The sequence below is a fragment of the Neoarius graeffei genome, chromosome 12, assembly GCF_027579695.1.
Source record: "Neoarius graeffei isolate fNeoGra1 chromosome 12, fNeoGra1.pri, whole genome shotgun sequence".
Lineage (NCBI taxonomy): Eukaryota > Metazoa > Chordata > Actinopteri > Siluriformes > Ariidae > Neoarius > Neoarius graeffei.
The window spans coordinates 12710499-12734804 of NC_083580.1; the positions used below are offsets into that span (position 1 = coordinate 12710499).

At 40.7% G+C, this 24306-nt stretch overlaps 1 protein-coding gene across 15 annotated transcripts in view; it reads left to right on the plus strand.

The window, feature by feature from the left end:
* Positions 1-24306, plus strand: part of cacna1bb (calcium channel, voltage-dependent, N type, alpha 1B subunit, b) — a 320447-nt gene that overhangs the window by 549 nt on the left and 295592 nt on the right. For 9 of the 15 annotated variants that reach the window (XM_060935527.1, XM_060935526.1, XM_060935532.1 and 6 more), the window contains exon 2: positions 1877-2177. In XM_060935527.1, coding sequence (XP_060791510.1) covers positions 1877-2177 — 301 coding nt within the window. Of the gene's footprint in view, positions 1-1876; positions 2178-21301; positions 21515-24306 lie in introns of those variants that run through there. The other 6 variants (XM_060935536.1, XM_060935539.1, XM_060935537.1 and 3 more) reach the window with 1 other exon arrangement.

Consider the following 24306-nt stretch of genomic DNA (forward strand, 5'->3'; position numbering starts at 1 on the left):
AGAATCCGAGGTAAAGGTGTAGCACTTTAGTTCTCTGATATGGGAAAATCTTCAGAAGGAAGGGTTTTGAGTTGTCTTGGGTTATCAACTTCAAGAGCTGCTGGTGAGGGAACGACTGTTTATAGCTGTTAAATGTAAAGGTGAACAGAAAATCATTTCTTTTGTGGACGTTTCACAGTTCTACAACATTAAACAGAGAAAATGTGCAATGTACTTTCATAAATTAAAAATCATTATTGTTAGCGGTATAAGAGGAAACGATATACTTCAGGAGTTGTTGTCGCAGTGTTTTTGGAACATGCTAAACTTCAGCTTTGCATTAAGCCACATCACCTTGATGGTGATTATTTTCCAATAAAAGTACTCTCTGTCCTGTTTAACTCCTTATTTACAATCCATTTTAACAGTATAACTAGTCAGCAAATGTAATCCTTATGAGTCCTTTGTGCAATAAATATCACTTTACATTGTGATGGATATAAAGGCATAATAATGGTGTTTACTGTAGATTCTAACAAGGTACCAGTATCTCGGAAAATTATCAGATTAGCATTAAATTACATTATTATACATAAAGGACACTTTTTCAATGGAATAAAAACATGTATTCTATTCCCTACTAGCAGGTTTCATTTATTTGGTTTGATAGCATGCAATATTGTTAGCATATCGCTTAGCCGACGTGTATTACGTCACTTTACCCAATGGAGAATGAGCGTTGAATATGGTTTACGATATTGCATGGTTGTCAAGCCATGACGTCACACGTTAGAGACGTAAAACTTCTGCGCGAGCGAGCGACTGTGACAATTTGTAAACAGACATGGCCGCCAGGTTTGCTTCATTAGATATGGAAGATTTTGAGAGAATTTTGAAATTGAAAGACGCATTGAACATCCGAAAGGAATGTGTATGTATAATAATAATAATAATAATAATAATAATATTGGCTGGCTTTTTTCGTGGTATATCAGATATGTTCCATTCAGCTAGCATGATATTGAATGAGTCGAAGACGACCACTCAACACCAGCCAATACTATTTGAATCTTTCATCTGAAATATTTGTTGCATTGACATTTGCTTAGAAAATGGCCTTTAAAATGAATTTCAGCTATTTTCATACATATAAAAGCAAACAATGTACGTTTTGGAATTTGGAAAGGGACTTTTACACTCACCTGCCATTTTAATAGGAACTTGTTCTTGATTCTAAGATTCCTGTTCTTGGCTCTTGAGTAGAACCCAATGTGATGATCTGCTGTTGTATGCTGAGATGCTTTTCTGCTCACCATGGTTGTAAAGAGTGATTATATGAGTTATGATATCCTTCCTGGAAAAAAAAAGCTCGAACCAATCTGTCCATTTTCCTCTGACCTTTCTTATCAACAACGCATTTGTTTCCACCCACAGAACTGTTGCTCACTCTGTTTTTTGTACCATTCTGTCTGTGTAAACTCTACAGACTGTTGTGTGTGAAAACCCCAGGAGGTCAGCAGTTTCTGAAATACTCAAACCAGTCCAACTGGCTCAAACCAACACCCATGCCACAGTGAAAGAAAGTCACATTTTGAGATCACAATTTTTCCCATTCTGATGTTTGAAGTGAACATTAACTGAAGCTCTTGATTTGTATCTGCATGATTTTATGCATTGTGCTGCTGTCAAGGGATTGGCTGATTAGATAACTGCATCAAAGAGCAGGTGGATAAGTGTATATTTCTAGGTCTTACTTTAAAGAATAACTTGCAGGTTTTGTGGATAGAGTGTGGCTAGAATTGATAAAACCCTTTAAAAATGCAAATTAGGCTTAGTGCAGTTTCCATTGCTTGTAATTTGTTTGCAGCCGACTAACATGTTTGTTCTACGACTACAGCTGCACGCTTGGTGACACTTAGAACATGGCGGATGCTGACACTGGGCGTGGAGTACAGCTCCTGGGCTCAAACCTCTGAGCTCTCTGACAGGCAGAAGATGAGAAGGGTAGCAATAGCTGACGTGTCTCGCACTGCTGCACTCACTGAGCCCAGTCAAACACATGAAGATGTTCAGAACGTGGATCAGTCCAGCAGCTATGACGCTGTTATTGACCTGGAGAGGCCTGATGACCTGAAGGGCACAGACATTGTCAGCGCACATGAGATGTGTCAAGATGATGTCAAACTGTGGTGGAGCAGGTGAGAACTGAAAATGAGTCCGTAACTTATAATTGGTTTTCCTATGAAACAGCCAAAATATGTTTTGATGGCTATCATTTTTTTCCTTTATTGGATATAAATAAATCTTAATTCTGTTATGATGCAAATGGTAAACATGCCCAAATCTACATGCACTCACCAGTCTTGCATGACCTGTATTTGCATAATTGAACCTGGCTTGGGCGGCATGGTGGTGTAGTGGTTAGCGCTGTCGCCTCACAGCAAGAAGGTCCGGGTTCAAGCCCCGTGGCCGGTGAGGGCCTTTCTGTGTGGTGTTTGCATGTTCTCCACGTGGGTTTCCTCCAGGTGCTCCGGTTTCCCCCACAGTCCAAAGACATGCAGGTTAGGTTAACTGGTGACTCTAAATTGACCGTAGGTGTGAATGTGAGTGTGAATGGTTGTCTGTGTCTATGTGTCAGCCCTGTGATGACCTGGCGACTTGTCCAGGGTGTACCCCGCCTTTCGCCTGTAGTCAGCTGGGATAGGCTCCAGCTTGCCTGCGACCCTGTAGAAGGATAAAGCGGCTAGAGATAATGAGATGAGATGAGAGATGACCCAGGTAGGATTTAATTATAAGAAAAATCATACTACATTCAAATGGTCAAAATGGCTGCTACGGACATTCTGGAATTCCATCAGGAGTCAAAATATGTAAATAGAATAACTCAACATAACATAATATCTTGAAATAATGAAATCATACATCAAAATAATGACATAGCACTGCATTTTATTTCTTGCGGTTCATGGCTTCTATACAAAAGTTTTGATTTGGGGCTTTAAATGGTACTTGATAAGTTGTTCAGAAAAAAACCTCATAGGTTTCTTTAAAAAAAAAACAGTAGCGGGATACAAACCGAAATATAAACAAAAATTTTAATAGCAAAACTCATTTGGGTATTGAGCTCTGAGTGTTTAACGTTAATGGAAGAATTTCCAAGTACAACCCCGATTCCAAAAAAGTTGGGACAAAGTACAAATTGTAAATAAAAACGGAATGCAATGATGTGGAAGTTTCAAAATTCCATATTTTATTCAGAATAGAACATAGATGACATATCAAATGTTTAAACTGAGAAAATGTATCATTTAAAGAGAAAAATTAGGTGATTTTAAATTTCATGACAACAACACATCTCAAAAAAGTTGGGACAAGGCCATGTTTACCACTGTGAGACATCCCCTTTTCTCTTTACAACAGTCTGTAAACGTCTGGGGACTGAGGAGACAAGTTGCTCAAGTTTAGGGATAGGAATGTTAACCCATTCTTGTTTAATGTAGGATTCTAGCTGCTCAACTGTCTTAGGTCTTTTTTGTCGTATCTTCCGTTTTATGATGCGCCAAATGTTTTCTATGGGTGAAAGATCTGGACTGCAGGCTGGCCAGTTCAGTACCCGGACCCTTCTTCTACGCAGCCATGATGCTTTAATTGATGCAGTATGTGGTTTGGCATTGTCATGCTGGAAAATGCAAGGTCTTCCCTGAAAGAGACGTCGTCTAGATGGGAGCATATGTTGCTCTAGAACCTGGATATACCTTTCAGCATTGATGGTGTCTTTCCAGATGTGTAAGCTGCCCATGCCACACGTACTAATGCAATCCGATTCCATCAGAGATGCAGGCTTCTGAACTGAGCGCTGATAACATCTTGGGTCGTCCTTCTCCTCTTTAGTCCGAATGACAGCGCGTCCCTGATTTCCATAAAGAACTTCAAATTTTGATTCGTCTGACCACAAAAGAGTTTTCCACTTTGCCACAGTCCATTTTAAATGAGCCTTGGCCCAGAGAAGACGTCTGCGCTTCTGGATCATGTTTAGATACGGCTTCTCCTTTTAACTATAGCGTTTTAGCTGGCAACGGCGGATGGCACGGTGAATTGTGTTCACAGATAATGTTCTCTGGAAATATTCCTGAGCCCATTTTGTGATTTCCAATACAGAAACATGCCTGTATGTGATGCAGTGCCGTCTAAGGGCCCGAAGATCACGGGCACCCAGTATGGTTTTCCGGCCTTGACCCTTACGCACAGAGATTCTTCCAGATTCTTTGAATCTTTTGATGATATTATGCACTGTAGATGATGATATGTTCAAACTCTTCGCAATTTTACACTGTCAAACTCCTTTCTGATATTGCTCCACTATTTGTTGGCGCAGAATTAGGGGGATTGGTGATCCTCTTCCCATCTTTACTTCTGAGAGCCGCTGCCACTCCAAGATGCTCTTTTTATACCCAGTCATGTTAATGACCTATTGCCAATTGACCTAATGAGTTGCAATTTGGTCCTCCAGCTGTTCCTTTTTTGTACCTTTAACTTTTCCAGCCTCTTATTGCCCTGTCTCAACTTTTTTGAGATGTGTTGCTGTCATGAAATTTCAAATGAGCCAATATCTCATCTCATCTCATTATCTCTAGCCGCTTTATCCTTCTACAGGGTCGCAGGCAAGCTGGAGCCTATCCCAGCTGACTACGGGCGAAAGGCGGGGTACACCCTGGACAAGTCGCCAGGTCATCACAGGGCTGACACATAGACACAGACAACCATTCACACTCACATTCACACCTACGGTCAATTTAGAGTCACCAGTTAACCTAACCTGCATGTCTTTGGACTGTGGGGGAAACCGGAGCACCCGGAGGAAACCCACGCGGACACGGGGAGAACATGCAAACTCCACACAGAAAGGCCCTCGCCAGCCCTGGGGCTCGAACCCAGGACCTTCTTGCTGTGAGGCGACAGCGCTAACCACTACACCACCGTGCCGCCCATGAGCCAATATTTGGCATGAAATTTCAAAATGTCTCACTTTCGACATTTGATATGTTGTCTATGTTCTATTGTGAATACAATATCAGTTTTTGAGATTTGTAAATTATTGCATTCCGTTTTTATTTACAATTTGTACTTTGTCCCAACTTTTTTGGAATGGGGTTGTAATATTATCTGTGAACTGTATTTTACAGAACACCATATCAGAAAAAGTTGGGATGATATGATGAAAGTGAAATTAAAACAAAAAAACAATGATTTGTAAATAATCTTCAAGCTGTTTTGCACTCAAAACAATACATCATATTATTTGATGTTTTCCCTCATAAATTTTATTCTTTAGTTTTTCAAAATAAACACATTTCAACTTTTGATTCTTGTAACATTAAAAAAATGTTGGGACAGTAAAGCATTTACCATGTTATAGTGTTGCTGTTTCTTCTCACAACACTTAAAATATGTTTAAGGACTGATGACACCAAGTGATGAAGCATTTCAGGTGTTATTTTGTCCCATTCCTCCTGCAAACTGGTTTTAAGGTGTATAACAGTATGGGGTTGTTGTTTTCACATTTTTTTGGTTTCAAAATTCACTGTGCATTCTCTACTGGGGACAGGTCAAAACTGTCGGCAGGCCAGTCCAGCACCTGCACTCTCTTATTCCACAGCTATGCCTTTGTAATGTGTGCAGAATATGTTTTTGCATTGTCGTCTTGAAATGTCCCTGGAAAAGATGTTGTCTTGAAGGCAGCATATGATGCTCCAAAATCTGAGTGTTCTTTTCTGCATTAATGCTGCCATCACAGAAGTGTAAGTTACCTTTGCCAAGGGCACTAACACAACCCCATCCCATGACAGAGCCTAGCTTTTGGACTTGTTGCTGGTAACAGTCTGGATGGTCCTTTTCATCTTTGGTCCAGAGCACATGGTGTCCATTTCTTATGAAAAAGACCTGGAATACTGATTTGTCTGACCACAATACACATTTCCACTGTGTGATGGTCCATCCCAGATGCCTCAGAGCTCAGAGAAGTTGATGGCATTTCAGGACACAGTTAATATAAGGCTTCCTTTTTGCATAATAAAGTTCTTACTTGCATTTGTGGTTGTAACTTCATATTGTAGTGCTTGACAAAGGTTTGCCAAAGTAATCCCAAGCCCACGTGGTTCTGTCAGCAACAGGTGAATGAGGGTTCTTGATGCAGTGCTGCCTGAGGGATCAGAGATCACGCGTGTTCAGATTATGCTTGTGCCCTTGCCCTTTATGCACTCAAATTCCTCCAGATTCTTTGAATCATTTCATGATATTATGTACCACATTGGGTGAAATATCCAAATCCTTTCCTATCTTTCTTTGAAGAACATTGTTTTTAAACATTTCAATAATTTTCTCATGCATTTGTTGACAAACTGGAGATCCTTGGTCCATCTTCGCTCCTCAAACGCTCGGCCTTTCCTGGATACTGATTTCGTACCAAATCATGATTACAGTCATCTGTTGACGTCACCTGTTTCAAATCACATCATTATTTAATTGTTTTACCTCATTACTAGCCCTAAATTGCCCCGTCCCAACTTCTTTTGGAAAGTGTTACAGGCCTGAAAAGCAGGAATGGATGTATATTAACAAATGAAATGAAGTTGACCAGCCAAAACATAAAATATCTTGAGTTCATTCATACAAGTCAAAGTGAATTTAGAAATCACTGTTTTCTTTTTTTTATTTGAATTTTCCATACCTTCCCAACTTTTTCTGATTTGGGTTTAACTACTGATTGTAGTTTAAAGCAAATTTAGATTATGGCTCATGCTCATAAAAAAATAAATAAATAAATAAATAAATAAATAAATAAATATATATATATATATATATATATATATATATATATATATATAAAAGACGGCACAGTAGTGTAGTGGTTAGCGCTGTCGCCTCACAGCAAGAAGGTCCAGGTTCAAGCCCCGTGGCCAGCGAGGGCCTTTCTGTGCAGAGTTTGTATGTTCTCCCCATGTCTGCGTGGGTTTCCTCCGGGTGCTCCGGTTTCCCCCACAGTCCAAAGACATGCAGGTTAGGTTAACTGGTGACTCTAAATTGACCGTAGGTGTGAATGTGAGTGTGAATGGTTGTCTGTGTCTATGTGTCAGCCCTGTGATGACCTGGCGACTTGTCCAGGGTGTACCCCGCCTTTCGCCCGTAGTCAGCTGGGATAGGCTCCAGCTTGCCTGCGACCCTGTAGAACAGGATAAAGCGGCTAGAGATAATGAGATGAGATGAGATGAGATGAGATAATAAAAAAAATCACGAAAACTAGTTTTTGTAATGCTATTTTTTGCCAATAGAGGGCATTATAGTTTAGAAGAGAGAGGAAAAAACCTAATTAATCTGTTTGTACAAGATGAAATACATGGTTTAATTCCTGTTTCATACTAAGTGTACTGCATATAAACATGATATTTACTGAAAACTGCAGATAGACCAAGCCCTTATACTGATATGATCAGTGTTTGAATGAAATCTTTGTGCTTAATTTGTGCTGAATTCATGTAAAAGCTCTCTAAATAACTTCCCTTTTGATAGAAAGGTGGTGTCCTTCCCTATGCTTTTTATCAGTATGATGAAAGATTTGATGAAGGTTTATTAGGATAGAGAGCAGATGTACTGCTACATACAAATTAATTTCTGGAAATATCCGGCTATCCAGCAGCTCTGCACCACTTGTAATGCCTTAAGGGACTGAACAGGCAACATTCACATTGAGAAAATGTAGATCAAATCATGGTGATGCTGAACACTTACATACAGACTGCTGTTTCCTCCAGAAGTTCCTCTTCTAAGGAAGCTGGTTGTGAGTAGATAGTGAGATTGTCTGTCTAATTAACTGATCCTTCACATCCTATTTTCCAACATGTCCAAAAGTGCTCAGCATCTCTCATCATCATGTACTGGTAAAAAACAAACAAACAGTAGATAGAAGCACTAGAGTGAGAGAGAGAGCTCACTGTCCACCAAGACACTCATGACTGACAGAGTGTGAATGGACTTGTAGCAGACCACTGAATGAACTTAACTTCTGCACTCCTTGACAGTGTGACAGTGTTAAAGCATCTTGGATATATGAATTCTCAATTCCCTTGTCAAAAGAAAGCTGTCATTAGACTCCAGCACACCTGAGCTGATAGTGTCTTCTCAAAAGTTATGCCTTTTGTATGAAATAAAATAACAGAAAATGGATGAACATCTTCACCATTGAGCCCTGCGATGACCTGGCGACTTGTCCAGGGTGTACCCCGCCTCTCGCCCATAGTCAGCTGGGATAGGCTCCAGCTTGCCCGTGACCCTGTACAAGACAAGTGGCTACAGATAATGGATGGATGGATGGATGGATGTTCACCATTGGGGTGGCACGGTGGAGCAGTGGTTAGCATTGTTGCTTCACAGCAAGTAGGTTCCAGGTTCGAATCTGCTGGTCAACTGGGGCCTTTCTATGTAGGGTTAATACTTGTATGGGTTTCCTCAAGGTGCTCTGGTTTCCTCCCACAGTCCAAAGACATGTGGATTTGGTTAACTGGATACTCTAAAGTGAGTGTGAATGTCTTTCTGTATACAGATTGGCAACCTGTCCAGTGTGTACCCCGCCTCTTGGCCAATGGGTTTGGCTCAAGCTCACTCATGACCTGCAATGAATAAGCCACATAGAAACGGAATGAATGTAGTGCATTGTGCTCTGATAAGGTATTGATACCTGCTTCAGCAGGTGGCCATTTTTAATTGCTAGAGACAAGGGTGTGGCTACATGTGGCACAAGATAGCACATGGCATCTTTGGGGAAACAACAACAAAAAACCTAGCCACCCCAACTCTGACCTCAAATCGCAGATCTGAGAGTTCTGTTTTCCTCATATGCAACTTAAACATCCTTACTGCAGAGTTTTCCAAATCTGTTTTTGTCCAGATCCTTTCAGTATTGCAGTGGTGCTTGAAAGTTTGTGAACCCTTTAGAATTTTCTATATTTCTGCATAAATATGACCTAAAACATCATCAGATTTTCACACAAGTCCTAAAAGTAGATAAAGAGAACCCAGTTAAACAAATGAGACAAAAATATTATACTTGGTCATTTATTTATTGAGGAAAATGATCCAATATTACATATCTGTGAGTGGCAAAAGTATGTGAACCTTTGCTTTCAGTATCTGGTGTGACCCCCTTGTGCAGCAATAACTGCAACTAAACGTTTGCGGTAACTGTTGATCAGTCCTGCACACCGGCTTGGAGGAATTTTAGCCCGTTCCTCCATACAGAACAGCTTCAACTCTGGGATATTGGTGGGTTTCCTCACATGAACTGCTCACTTCAGGTCCTTCCACAACATTTCCATTGGATTAAGGTCAGGACTTTGACTTGGCCATTCCAAAACATTAACTTTATTCTTCTTTAACCATTCTTTGGTAGAACGACTTGTGTGCTTAGGGTCGTTGTCTTGTTGCATGACCCACCTTCTCTTGAGATTCAGTCCATGAACAGATGTCCTGACATTTTCCTTTAGAATTCGCTGGTATAATTCAGAATTCATTGTTCCATCAATGATGGCAAGCCGTCCTGGCCCAGATGGAGCAAAACAGGCCCAAACCATGATACTACCACCACCATGTTTCACAGATGGGATAAGGTTCTGATGATGGAATGCAGTGTTTTCCTTTCTCCAAAAATAACGCTTCTCATTTAAACCAAAAAGTTCTATTTTGATCCCATCCATCCACAAAACATTTTTCCAATAGCTTTCTGGCTTGTCTAGATGATCTTTAGCAAACTGCAGACGAGCAGCAATGTTCTTTTTGGAGAGCAGTGGCTTTCTCCTTGCAACCTTGCCATGCACACCATTGTTGTTCAGTGTTCTCCTGATGGTAGACTCATGAACATTAACATTAGCCAATGTGAGAGAGGCCTTCAGTTGCTTATAAGTTACCCTGGGTTCCTTTGTGACCTCGCCGACTATTACACGCCTTGCTCTTGGAGTGATCTTTGTTGGTAGACCACTCCTAGGGAGGGTAACAATGGTCTTGAATTTCCTCCATTTGTACACAGTCTGTCTGACTGTGGAATGGTGGAGTCCAAACTCTTTAGAGATGGTTTTGTAAGCTTTTCCAGCCTGATGAGCATCAACAGCACTTTTTCTGAGGTCCTCAGAAATCTCCTTTGTTCGTGCCATGATACACTTCCACAAACATGTGTTGTGAAGATCAGACTTTGATAGATCCCTGTTCTTTAAATAAAACAGGGTGCCCACTCACACCTGATTGTCATCCCATTGATTGAAAACACCTGACTCTAATTTCACCTTCAAATGAACTGCTCATCCTAGAGGTTCACATACTTTTGCCACTCACAGATATGTAATATTGGATCATTTTCCTCAATAAATAAATGACCAAGTACAATATTTTTGTCTCATTTGTTTAACTGGGTTCTCTTTATCTACTTTTAGGACTTGTGTGAAAATCTGATGATGTTTTAGGTCATATTTATGCAGAAATATAGAAAATTCTAAAGGGTTCACAAACTTTCAAGCACCACTGTAAGAACTATAGAGCAGCTATGAAGGCAATGCCATGATGTAGCATCTATTTTGTACCAAGACAATAATCTCATCTCATCTCATTATCTCTAGCCGCTTTATCCTTCTACAGGGTCGCAGGCAAGCTGGAGCCTATCCCAGCTGACTACGGGCGAAAGGCGGGGTACACCCTGGACAAGTCGCCAAGTCATCACAGGGCTGACACATAGACACAGACAACCATTCACACTCACATTCACACCTACGGTCAATTTAGAGTCACCAGTTAACCTAACCTGCATGTCTTTGGACTGTGGGAGAAACCGGAGCACCCGAAGGAAACCCACGCGGACACGGGGAGAACATGCAAACTCCACACAGAAAGGCCCTCGCCGGCCACGGGGCTCGAACCCAGGACCTTCTTGCTGTGAGGCGACAGCGCTAACCACTACACCACCGTGCCGCCCCAAGACAATAATAATAATAATGTGATTTTTCGATGCATGATTAGGTCATACCAGCTCTTAATTTGCTCTCCACCCTCAATTTTCCAACCCACCAAATTTCTGGAAAGCTGGACACACCACCCAAGTCAGGTCAAGTCAAGTTTATTTGTATAGCGCTTTTAACAATAAACATTGTCGCAAAGCAGCATTACAGAATTTGAACGACTGTACAAACACCTTTTGAGAAGTTGGTTTAGTGGAAGGGGCGGCACGGTGGTGTAGTGGTTAGCGCTGTCGCCTCACAGCAAGAAGGTCCGGGTTCGAGCCCCGGGGCCGGCGAGGGCCTTTCTGTGCGGAGTTTGCATGTTTTCCCCGTGCCCGCGTGGGTTTCCTCCGGGTGCTCCGGTTTCCCCCACAGTCCAAAGACATGCAGGTTAGGTTAACTGATGACTCTAAATTGACCCTAGGTGTGAATGTGAGTGTGAATGGTTGTCTGTGTCTATGTGTCAGCCCTGTGATGACCTGGCGACTTGTCCAGGGTGTACCCCGCCTTTCGCCCGTAGTCAGCTGGGATAGGCTCCAGCTTGCCTGCGACCCTGTAGAACAGGATAAAGCGGAATGTCCATGTGTCTCAAGAACACGTTTGTAACCACGCCCATAACCTTGTGTAACCAATCAGAGCTATTCTTCCATTAGCCTGCTTCAGGAATTTCTTCACGGTGGATGCTTATGCTTGCGAGAAGCGCGCGCGCACACACGCACACACACACAATCATCATCATCATCATCATCGCTGATTACGTCATCGGGGAAAGTCATGACGTTGCCTGACAGATCGCGCGCGGTGACAGGAAGCATCAGCTGGGCGTCATAGTGTACTTAAGAAGCAGCGCGCGCTGCACAGAGCACACATCACACGCGCGCGTCTTTGTGCAAACGGATAAGCGGTCCTGGATTATTATTTTTTAAATTATTATTATTATCATTATTATTATTATTATTTCTATCCGAATGCATTAAATATACAATAGGGAAATAGATACAGACGGTTTGCATGAAAAAGGTTGTTGTTGTTGCCTTTTTTTCGCATTGCATTGGAGGAATTCGGGTATAACGGGTGGCACGGATTAGATTCCGGGTGTCTTTACGCGGATTATATTTGCATGCTAAGTTTATTTTTTGTCAGTTTTTGGCTACCTAGGATGGAGTGACAGGAAACGCCGTGCGAGGTCGGAAGATCAGATCTAAATCAGATCCAGCGCGCGCGGGTTTTGGTGTTTATTTTGAACAGCAGCAGCAGCAAAAAAGGACACAGTGATGGAGAATGTGATTGACAGCACTCGGGATCACTGTAATGTCTCTGATGCTTGTTGACTCCGATGCCAGTGACCTGTTGGATTTACCTGCATGTCTAGGATGGCTCGCTTTGGGGATGATGCGTCTGGGCGCTATGGAGCTGCGCCGGGCGCAGGGAGAGGGGGCGCGCGGCCGGGAGGCGCACCGGGGCCCCAGAGGCTCTACAAGCAGTCGATGGCTCAGAGAGCCCGGACCATGGCTTTGTATAACCCAAAACAGACTAAGCAGAACTGCTTCACCGTCAACCGCTCGCTGTTCATCTTCAGCGAGGACAACGTGATCAGGAAATATGCCAAGAGGATCACAGAGTGGCCATATCCTCTCTTAAAAGTTTATTCAATAACCAAGTAATTCTACTGTCAAGAAATATCTATACGTTCCCATAGAGCTTGGGTGGTACCATGTTTTGTACTTTTATTTGTATTTGGCAAGGTGGTTAGCACTGTCACCTCACAGCAAGAAGGTTCTGGGTTCAAGCCCAGTAGCCGAAGGGGGCCTTTCTGTATGGAGTTTCAGGGGCATAGCTAGGATTTTTCAAAGGTGTGTGTGTGTGTGTGTCACACACTGACTGGCAGCCTGAGTACATACCAGCAGGTTTGTAAATGATTGAATACATTTGAGAAAACGGCAGCACGGTGGTGTAGTGATTAGCGCTGTCGCCTCACAGCAAGAAAGTCCGGGTTCGAGCCCTGTGGCCGGCGAGGGCCTTTCTGTGCGGAGTTTGCATGTTCTCCCCGTGTCCGCGTGGGTTTCCTCCGGGTGCTCCGGTTTCCCCCACAGTCCAAAGACATGCAGGTTAGGTTAACTGGTGACTCTAAATTGACCGTAGGTGTGAATGTGAGTGTGAATGGTTGTCTGTGTCAGCCCTGTGATGACCTGGCAACTTGTCCAGGGTGTACCCCGCCTTTCGCCCGTAGTCAGCTGGGATAGGCTCCAGCTTGCCTGCGACCCTGTAGAACAGGATAAAGCGGCTAGAGATAATGAGATGAGACATTTGAGAAAATAATGCGGTCTTTGCATCCTTCTTTCATCTCATGTTGTGAGCTGTTGAGATGTCGGACAATGATTTGTCCAAATCAGTTTCATCCGGCAAATCAAGAAAGCCTACAACGATCAAAAAGAATGGTTGAGCTTACTGACCGTACTAATGTTTTGAGCTAATTCTATCAAACCAGACAACAGTGACCATAGCATAAGCAAACCAAGCTCACTCACCGGCAACTGCCGCTTGGGCCGGTGTTTCTTGGTCTGCCGAAGGTGATGATGCATCTTGTTTTGATTCTGTTTTATCATAAAATTTACTTAGTACTAGGATAGCACTATGAAAAATATGTAACAAAAAATAATTACCATTGCTAGTTTTAGGTAGCTTAGAAACCGGCTCTTCCATTATTGCTGTTTCTTCAACGTTTTCTCGATGCTGTGTTCTAGAAAACGGCACACTAAAACTTAGCTTCGAAGCAACAAAATGCAACTTTGATGGAAAAAATAATAATAAATTGCTTATCTCTCTTCACGTCGAAAGAAGGAGGAAAGTTTCACTTGTTTTGACATGGTGAATTATTAACACGAGGAAATACTCGTAATTTGCAACTAAAAAGACTGCAGCTACACTGGCAGCTTGACCATGCTTTCTAGTGCGATCGTGTTGCGCTTGCACAGAACTGGATTTTCACGCCCAAACTACAGGAAGTCCATACAAGGTTATGGAAACCCTAATGAGGCTGAGGTGACAATCCATTTTTAAAAAAATGTTAGAAAAATTACAGTGGGCGCTTTTCTAATATTCTTATGCGGATATTGGAAAAATGTATGGTCCGACAAAGGGGGGGGGGTCACAGGCACCCCAGGACCCCCCCCAGCTACGCTCCTGAGTTTGCATGTTCTCCCCGTGTCTGCGTGGGTTTCATCCAGGTTCTCTGGTTTTCCCCACAGTCCAAAGACATGCCATTAGGTTAACTGGCTACTCTAAATTGCCCATAGGTGTGAATGTCAGTCTTGTAGTCCTTGAGTCTGAGTCCAGTCTCGAGTCCCCAGTGCTCAAGTCCAAGTCATTAAAAAAATTGAGTTGAGTCCAAGAGCAAGACTCCAACTGCACGATTCGACGGTGGCTGTTTTAGCATCATTAAAGGGCATATTCTGGACCAATTTTGTTTTTTTAATATGAATTTCGTTTTTTTTATAATTTTCAGGTTCTTTTGTATGTCCCTTTACACAGTCATCCAAAAGGGTAATTTTGCACAAGGCCATCTGTCTACAGCAGAAAAATATAAAATAACAAAATGTGTCTGGAAAAATCCCAAGGGAGTCTGGAGCCAGATTCGTGATGTTATCTGCAGAAGCGCCAGCAGGCTGCGTGAGCTTTGCACGGTTTAAGTGCACAGCCTGTGTAGACCAAGTGCTCCCATTTCTCTCTCATTGTCCGGTCTTTTGGAAAATGATGAGTACTAATCCCATCAAGATTGGTGTTGCTACACCCTCCTACGATACATGTTAACCATTTTAATAATTACGTGATAACGTTGAAGAAATTTGCAGAAAACCACCAGGTCATTTTCTCATAAACAAACCAGCGCTGACGTAGGATTCAGAGGAAGGCGTCCCGCATGTGACGTCACGAAAATCAATGTTTCCCGGGAAATCCAAATGCCAAGTTTTTTCAGAGGCGGACTAATTCACCTCAAATGGCTTGATTTCAACTGAATTTTTCTGGTATTGCACAAGGTAAAAAAATTGCAGAGAATGCAGAATGTTACAGATATTTGACCAACGTTTAATATAAAATAGGAGAATTCATCTTGCTCCTGAATTTACCTGTGATATGCACTTTAACATTAGTTTGTTCCTGAACAGGTGAATGGGCATTCTCTTGTGAAGTATTCTATCAGAGATGGTTGGGAGACGGATGTGAGTGCAAAAGGTGTGTTTATTAATACAAGTGAAGACAGGTAAACAATCCAGAACAGCAGGCAAAATCGTAAAATGGTGAAACAGACAACAGGTCGAGCGAGGCACAAACAGACTATCGTAGACTTGGCAGAATCAAAGACGAGAAACAGGAAATCAGGAAACTAAACAAGGAAATAAGGCTTGGTAATGTGTCAGCAACGCAACTCAATACTTCGCAAAGTAAGTGTGTTTTCACAGTTTTTATATAGGCGCACTGATTGCGTCTTAATCCTGTGCGGGTGCGAGTCGTTTACGGTGCGCGCATGGGAGAGTCCGCTTGGTGTGTGCATGCTGTCCGGAGCGCGCCCGAGAGTCTATCTGATGCACGTGCCAAGGTGCGCAGGTGTGACACTCTTGCACGAAATTAGGACAAAAGTTAATGTAGATATAAATATCTTATGCCAAATTATTATGGCATGTTACAAAAAATAAAGAAAAAATCGGAGTCCTTGTCTCCAATTTACAAGTCCGAATGCAGTTAATGCTCAAGTCCAAGTCAAATCACGAGTCCTTAAAATTAGGGCACAAGTTGGACTCGAGTACGACAAACCTGGCGAATGTGTGTGAATGATTGTTCCCAAGCCCAGAAATGGGAGGGTTGCGTCAGGAAGGGCATGTGGTGTAAAACTATGCTCTGATTAATACGACATGTGGATCAGTAGGGTCCATATGGACCCCAATCTGGTAATAGTGCTGCATAAGGCAGAAGAAGAAATATTTGGGAAGGTGTATGTAGTGTACCTTGGATTAGCTTTGAGAATAAATCTGTTGTCGTTATGTAATTATGTATCTTAAATTGTTATTATTATTATTTATCATTTCAAGATATACCCTCATGAGACACGCTTAAGCTACAAAACATACTCACTGATGCCAATGATACCACCCTATCCACAATGAAAAGTACAGTTTTGTTTCTTCATTTCTATCAACTCTACCCACTCTGCTGTACATATCCAAATTTGGAAAATGAACACAAAGCTATTGGAAAGAGATTTCGAGTTAGGAACACTCACTCCATACACGTGTTTAGGTTCACTTTTATACAATAGCCATACATTACTATTTCATTAATTCAACACTTTGTGTGTTTTCATTTTTGTCCTTTTGGTGTGCATTAAGTGTGAAAACTGACACTCAGGCATATGCTATTTGCGACACAACAAAAAGGTACTACACTACTATTATAGTGTGCCATTATTTGTCACTGCATATATCGTTTTTGGTTCAGGTCCCCTCAGTGTGTGTAAAAAAAAAAGTGTATAATAAATAAATGAAAATATAGCTTATATGATAATCTAGTCAAAGTAAAATCAATAATAATAATAATAATAATAATAATAATAAGAAGAAGAAGAAGAAAGATAAGCATTCATTAAAGCAGACCTTGTGTGTAGCCTCTTAAAAACCTTGTCTCTACCCCATGCATTGCATAATTTATGGTACTGTTTAGTACAGTAGTATGCAAGAGTGGGTGTAGCCATGGTTACAGTATGTCTACACTATTGTAGGCAGCTGCTTAAGGGGAAAAAAATTACACCAGGAAGTGGTTTTACCCAGATATGAGAGGAGGAGTCCAAGTAAAAGGAGCACAAAGCAACAGAATCACTTCATCCTGATAGATTTAAGTTGCTTTACTCAGAATGAGCTAATTTGAATATTATTTTTGCGCATGCCACAAGGTCCAGGGATTAATGTAGGCTCTTGCACCACATTTACTGCTAAATGATGAAAAGAGTTGCTTCACTCAAGTTCCATTCAATTTGTTTTTCCAAAAAGGAGTTTTCCACGGTACTGGAATATGCAGCTTGCTTCTTTTCTCAAGCAAGACAAGAAGCCATGACAGGAAATCAGTTAGATGGTTGGACAGATGGGTGGATCTGCACTTTAAAAGCACTCATCTTTAGATCCTTTGGAAAATCACTTTAAGTTCACATTCGCCTAATTTACCACACCAAATTAGATTTATCCATAATTTCTATTAATGTACTGTTTATATTTCATTGAAGACATGTTGGATGACATGCTGTTTGTGACCTCGCAGATCCTTGGTTCAATCCTGAGTACCTGTTCCTGTCTGTGTGGTGTTTTGTATATTTGCATGTCTCTTTGGGTTTCCTCTGGGTTCTCTGGTTTCCGCCCAACTCCCAAAAACATGTATGTAGATGGATTGGTTATGCTAAATTGCCTGTATGTCTTAATGAGTGATTGTGTGTCCCAGTGGACATCCCATCCAAGATGTATTCCAAACTCCACACAGGAACCCAATGTTCCTGTGTTAGACTTCAGATCCACAGTGACTCTGACCAGGATAAAGCATTTACAGAAGATGACATGAATGAATGAATGGCATCACATTTCTGAAAAAATCTGATTGCTATTATTTTAACTCTTAAAAAAACAAAACCCTAATATATTGAAATATGAATGAGTGCAATATTGAGTCTTCATGACTGGTGTGTGCCATAGTTTTAGATTTGCTCCAACCCTAGTGCAGCCCTAAAAACGTCCCTAGGGGACATCAATTTATGTATGATTTTTGACTTCCTTATAATATAAACATTATACTGTTTGTGACTTCTCTAAACCCACGATGCAGCGAGCATTAGACCCAAGTAACTGGTTACAGAAATAAAATTATGGCCTTTGCTGAATTCATTCGAATGCACACATGCTGAATACGTACAGGCAGTGAATGTATAAGAACATTTATATTAGGAACAAAACTCGATGTTAGAAGAAATAATCAAAGACAGGGTGATGTGATGCAGCCTGACACGAAGTGTAGTTGATCATTTTCCAGTAACAGCATGTACTGAAGTGTTTCATTCCTCTCATATTAGAGCAGTTTGTGAAGGGATCAATCATGAAAATTAATTGAATGAAATGAGCAGAATGGAGCTTAGTCCTGGGAAAAACCAAAATATCCAATTGTCTGTAAAGAGCAACTTTCCATTTATGCATCTTACCAGTGGGTTTTGAAATAAAACGTTTGACAGGTAATAAGTTTGTGTGCGTATTAGCTATTATTCTATCCACCTTCACTGGATATGAGCAGTCGCGCGCTCTGATTGGCTACTCTACGACTAGGCTATCAGCTCATATACCGTGAGTAGAGAAAAACAAAATGGCGGTGCGTGCTGCTGAACCAACCGAGCACGAAATAAAAACTCTACTTGAAAACAAAACCCCAAAACATACAAAAAAAAGCAACAAAATATAGAATGAAAGTACTTGATAATATGAATGCATCATTTTTATTTTTCATTGCATTTTTCACAAATTGCTCCTGTCATTTCGCCGGTTTGTTTACATTCTTAGCGGAAATGATTTTGTCGGACGCATACCTGCCAACATTGCAGTAGCAAAATAAGGGAGATTTTTTTTGGATATATATGAGTGATTCCACGCTTATGGGTACTGAAATGGCGACATGAACTTATTTTTAAAAATTCACCTAAAACCATTTCTTTTTTTACCATCAGGTCACAAAACATGTAATCTTTAATGAATGATATGTTAAAAGATAACTTTAATTTTCTGAGATGTAATAAAAACATATTTATATGCCAAAGTCAGAACGTATCAGAAGTGTTGTGGACATATATATATTCTCAATTTTAACAATGTAGAATTACTTTTTGAAACATAGGAAGGTGATGTTTTAGCAAATATAATTAATAAACATGTGTAGTAGAATAAACATACACATTCTTTCAATAAGATTAACATGGTATATAGCTAGATTGTAATTAATTTGTAACAGACGCGAGATGGACAATCGTAACAGAAGTAATGTAACAGACATCATTTTGGAACTCATAGGCTTGACTTTGGCATATAAATGTTTTTATTACATCTCAGAAAATTAAAGTTATCTTTTAACATATCATTCATTAAAGATTACATGTTTTGTGACCTGATGGTAAAAAAAGAAATGGTTTTAGGTGAATAAGTTCATGTCCCCATTTCAGTACCCATAAGCGTGGAATCACTCATATATATATATATATATAAAATGCACATATATATATATATATATATATATATATATATATATATATATATATATATATACACACTGTATATAAAGTGAATACTCTGAACACAGTATTGATCCACATTCCAACATTTATTAAAAAATTAAGTAAGAGCAAAATAACATGGCACAATAACAAAATGACAATGACATCATAGGAAAAAACTTTAATTTTACATCCGCACTTATTGTAGGCTACTGATTATGCCCTTGATTGTATACATTGTATGTCTTCTGACAGTGTGTATTGTAAGTGTGCCTATTCTTTTGTAGAGGCATGTAGGTACAAGTAGGTGGCTGACTTAGCCGCTTTTAGAACATTTTTAAAAGGGGCATACTTGTGAGCAGGTTTGGTGTAGTTTATCTTGCAGGACAAAAGAGAGCACAGAGTACTATTGCTCAAACTTGACCTGTTCTCTGTAGTTATCTTCCTTACCATGCTGAAGGTTCTTTCTGAGGGGGCATTGCTATGGGGAATACACAATAATGCTTTCATAAGCCTAGCTATCTCACTAAAGCACTGTTGTTTCCCTAATAGGCCCCAGAATCTGTCCACTTTCTGCTCCTGTGGCAATTCCTTCTTGTCAGCAACTTGGTAGTCTATTAGCTCCTCCCTCAGTTTATCTGGCTCAAGCCTTAGTTAAGGAAGCATCTCACCTAGCCTTGTCACTGACAGCAAAAACATAATATGCACATTATTTCCTTAGATCACTTTAAAAATGTCAAAGGTGCTGGACTCCGTGTGCGACGAACATTGTCATTCTCTCAGAGCCCCTGATAGAGTCCACCACACGGATATGTTTTTGTCCTTTGCAGTGTTGAGACACGTCGCCCTTTCCCCCATGTCTAACACTGAAATCCACTCTGCAGGCTGTACAAAAAGCCAAATTATCACCAATTATCACTTACTTTTAATCACCGTCAGAAATTGCGCTGTCCATTCTGTATTAAATTTACACGAGTACTTCTTCTTGGCCGCGGGACTCCCGCCTTCAGCCATTTTGTTTTTCCCGGTCCTGCGAGCTCGATGATCTGCGCAGAGATCAACTACGCAAGCTCAGGAAGATGTGTATGTGTGTTGCCAGAGATAGTTGAAATTGCAGGGTGTTTATCAGGGAAGACTGGATTACTTTTCGTACTGATCTCTGGCAACCGGAGACATAGGCGAAACGCGCTATTCACGTTTATAATATACTTTATTTGACGTTCAAAATAACGGGAGAATCACGGGAGACCTTCAAAATTACGGGAGAAATGCCAATCCGGGAGGGGGCCGGGAGATTGTTCTGAAATACGGGAGACTCCGGGGAAATACGGGAGTGTTGGCAGGTATGGTCGGACGTTTTGTATAAAGTTTTTATTTATTGAACTTGCAAAAAATAAAAATGCTCCGTTTCTCAAAATCCAGTGAATGTGGATATAATAAAACAGTTATTCCACTCAATCTCTTCATACACGGCTTATAGCCATCTCGGTGCTACGGGGCTCGTCGGCTATCAGCTCATGTATGACTCGATTTCATGGAATAACTGTTAAATATCTTAAGCACTTAATTACATAACGTGCACTCAATTATTGAAGTTCTGACTCCCAGATGTTGTCTAGATGTCTTGTATTTTCCAAGACAGACTGAGATATACACAGTAGCCAATTTACAGGTTATATGTATTAATTTACTGTGACATGGTAAACCACCGTGAATTGTCAGGAAAGGTTGTCAGGTGGCTGAACACTGTATTATTATACACAGAATTACAAAGTGGAGTTTGTATTCTGCACTGATTTGTTATCTGTTATTAGTATTAAAAAAATGACCATCCACAAGGTACACTTTTATTCCGTCCTTCGATTTAGGCACATGCTCACCACCTGGTGATGGTTAAAGTAATCAAATATTGACTGTGCACACACAGAAGAGCACATGGTGTAAATTCTCAAAACTAATCATCATGATTGTCAAGAGTGCTCATGCAAAAAAAAAAAAAGGAGCCATTGTGAATGCAAAAATATATTATCACTTATTATTTTTCTTGGATATATATGTATTATTTCATCTTTGTGATGGCTGTGTCGATGCTTTCCTTGACCTACACACTCCATTTGAATACATGATCCTTGCAACCATCATTGCCAACTGTATTGTACTGGCACTGGAGCAACATCTGCCAGAAAATGACAAGACGCCCATGTCAGAACGCCTGGTAAGCATATTTCTTTTATTGTTATATTCCAACTTTTGCTTTGCTTATATTTTTCCTACTGCATAGATTAGATCGATATAAAGTGGTGGCAGAGCCCTAGCCATTCAAGTCCTCATTCACAACTCCATACATTTTAAATAATGTTAAAGTATGAATGATATCTCTTTTCCATCACCAATTATTTTTTTTAATTGCTATTTGACTGATATAAGTCAATGTTCCATTTGTTGATTTGCTTGCCTTTCTAGGTGTGACACAATTGCGGGGCAGTATGTTCACTGCCCCACTTAGCAATACAGAGTTATTATTGCACCTAGTGGTCAGAAATTACATCTGCAACAAACGCTGATGGAAGCCCAATAGGGCAGGAATCATGCTGCCCCATGCTTGAACATTTTCAACAGAGGAAGAGCAGTGGACAGGACAGTTAATGACACGGTTACCAAATTGGATTAGTTTGAAAATTCTTCATGGCTGACAAGATCTTGTTTATCGCAAATAATCAGAATTAGGTCTCAAAATTTTCAGCAAACAAAGGCGTCTAAGTGCAGATAGTGTGTCTATGGCAGATGGGCACCATCAGGGCCTTCTAGGCCTTCAGAGAAGGCCCAAACATATCGGCATTTCAAATGTTATATTTAATTTCTTTCATCATTTCATTATAAATAATTTCTTCTAATTTTAATTCGGCCTCATTTTCTATCAAATTTGCTTCAGAAATGGAAGGGTTACTGTCCTGAAAACATTAAAATAGAGTTACCCAGTGAGATTTTTTTGTTTGTTGTCTCTAGGCTGAGAACAGTTTCGAGCTGACTCACTCATTGGTTAGGACTTCATTGCCGGGACAGAAGACCATGGCAGTGTATGTTTATGTATGAAGTGACAGATGGATTAACCAATCAGATTTTGATTTATAGTAGGCAGGACCAAAAATTTATCACCCTCAGCCTTCTTGAAGGCCAAAGCGAGCTTAACTGTGAGTCGGCGCCATCAGCATAGCAGTGAAGTCACCTTCCAGCCGGTGTAGCGTTCATCAGTAGTGTTAGTGAATGCTAATAAAGTGGTTAAGCCAGTGCCATCGAGAGCAAGTAGCACAGGCTAACGACCGAGAAACTAAGATTTCTGTCTCCAGACTCGCAACTCGCATACTCGCTACAGTATATTTCACTCAGACTTAAGTATTCATTTCCCTTTGTAATTTATTTAGTTACTTTTAAAATCAACATCGACAACTACACACAACGGTGCGATCTGGCAGCCTGCCACTAATTTTGCCCTTGCAAAATCCTTTGCCCTGTTGCTTTTTTGGTGTGTTTTGGCTGAGCTGAAGTCCCAGTTCTAATAGTAACGGTTCAACACTGGTATGTGGTGTATAATACCATTTCTACTGTAAGATATACTGCAAAGAATGTGAAAGGGGGGGGCATCATGGCTCAGGTGGCTAAGGCGCCATACCATAAATCCGGGGACCCGGGTTCGATTCCGACCCGAGGTCATTTCCTGATCCCTCCCCATCTCTCTCTCCCCCGATCATTTCCTGTCCTGTCTCTACACTGTCCTATCCAATAAAAAAGGTGAAAAAGCCCCCAAAAAAATCTTTAAAAAAAAGAATGGGAAAGGGTACATTATAATGTCTGTACATCAGAAATGTGTGCACACCACAGTTTCCCACTCAAAGGCTGAGAAAAAGAAGAAAAAAATTCTCTTTCTTTTCCAGTGCCTGATTTTTTAGATTAGTTTCAGGTGATTTGTATGATTTTTGAGATGTACAGTAGTTGGGCTGGAAATTTTGCCGAAACCTGGTAACACTGGTTAATGATATTAGCTCTTGTGTGTCCATTTTGATGTGAAACACACTTGCTGTATTTAATTACGGTTGAACAAAGATGTATCTAAAATTGCTCAAAACAAGCTGCTCAATGCCTGTATGTTGTCAACTCCCACGTGCCTATTTTGAGGGATACTCTAAAATTTCACGAGGTAGTCAATAGTCTATAGCATCAGCCAATTGTCATAGCAGCATCTCGACTTAATTCAGGCTTTGTTGTTCTTCAAGGCTTCTTCCTCCACCAAAATCTATGGTCATAAGCTGCTGCTGGAGTATTCAGTGGTATTTTCTTCCACTGCGCTGCCAAATTCTTTGATAATTTCTTTCGAAAATACAAAATCTAAGCCGATTCTTATGTTTTTCAAAAGAAAGACAGGAAGAGAGCATAGATTTTGGTGCAAAATTCACTCCACCCCTAATCTTGACATTCAGATTGGATCATAGGGAGCTCTCATTTTGGTGTGAAGATTGGCACTCTTCCCTGCAGTCCACACAGGAACGACATCTGTGCCTCATTAAGCCTGAGCCTGCTGGGGAATATTGACATACATGAGAATACATGCTCTTACTGTGACCGGGACCTAACCCATGCCGAGCAGCCTTTGATTCCTTTCCTCAGCCATCACGCTCTGTTTAAAGCACCGCGTGAACTTTTTCACTCACATTAATAAACAGCAGGTGCTTAGAAGCTTGTTGTAGGGCAATCAAAGCAGACTGCTGGTTGTCTGCAAAGCTAGTCACAAATGTGCATCTGTTTCAAGACTAGTCTTGCTTTTTAGCTTAGACAAGAGCAACAATACCCTCTCAGAAACACCCACCTGCTCCGGTTCCTGATTAGTCAAATGTGTCACATCAACAGCAAACACATGGTATATGAAGAGAAATTAATTTTATCTATGAGCGTCGCCAATTATACAGTAATGTGGACATTTTTGCGACTGTACTATTGTCGACTATTGTACAA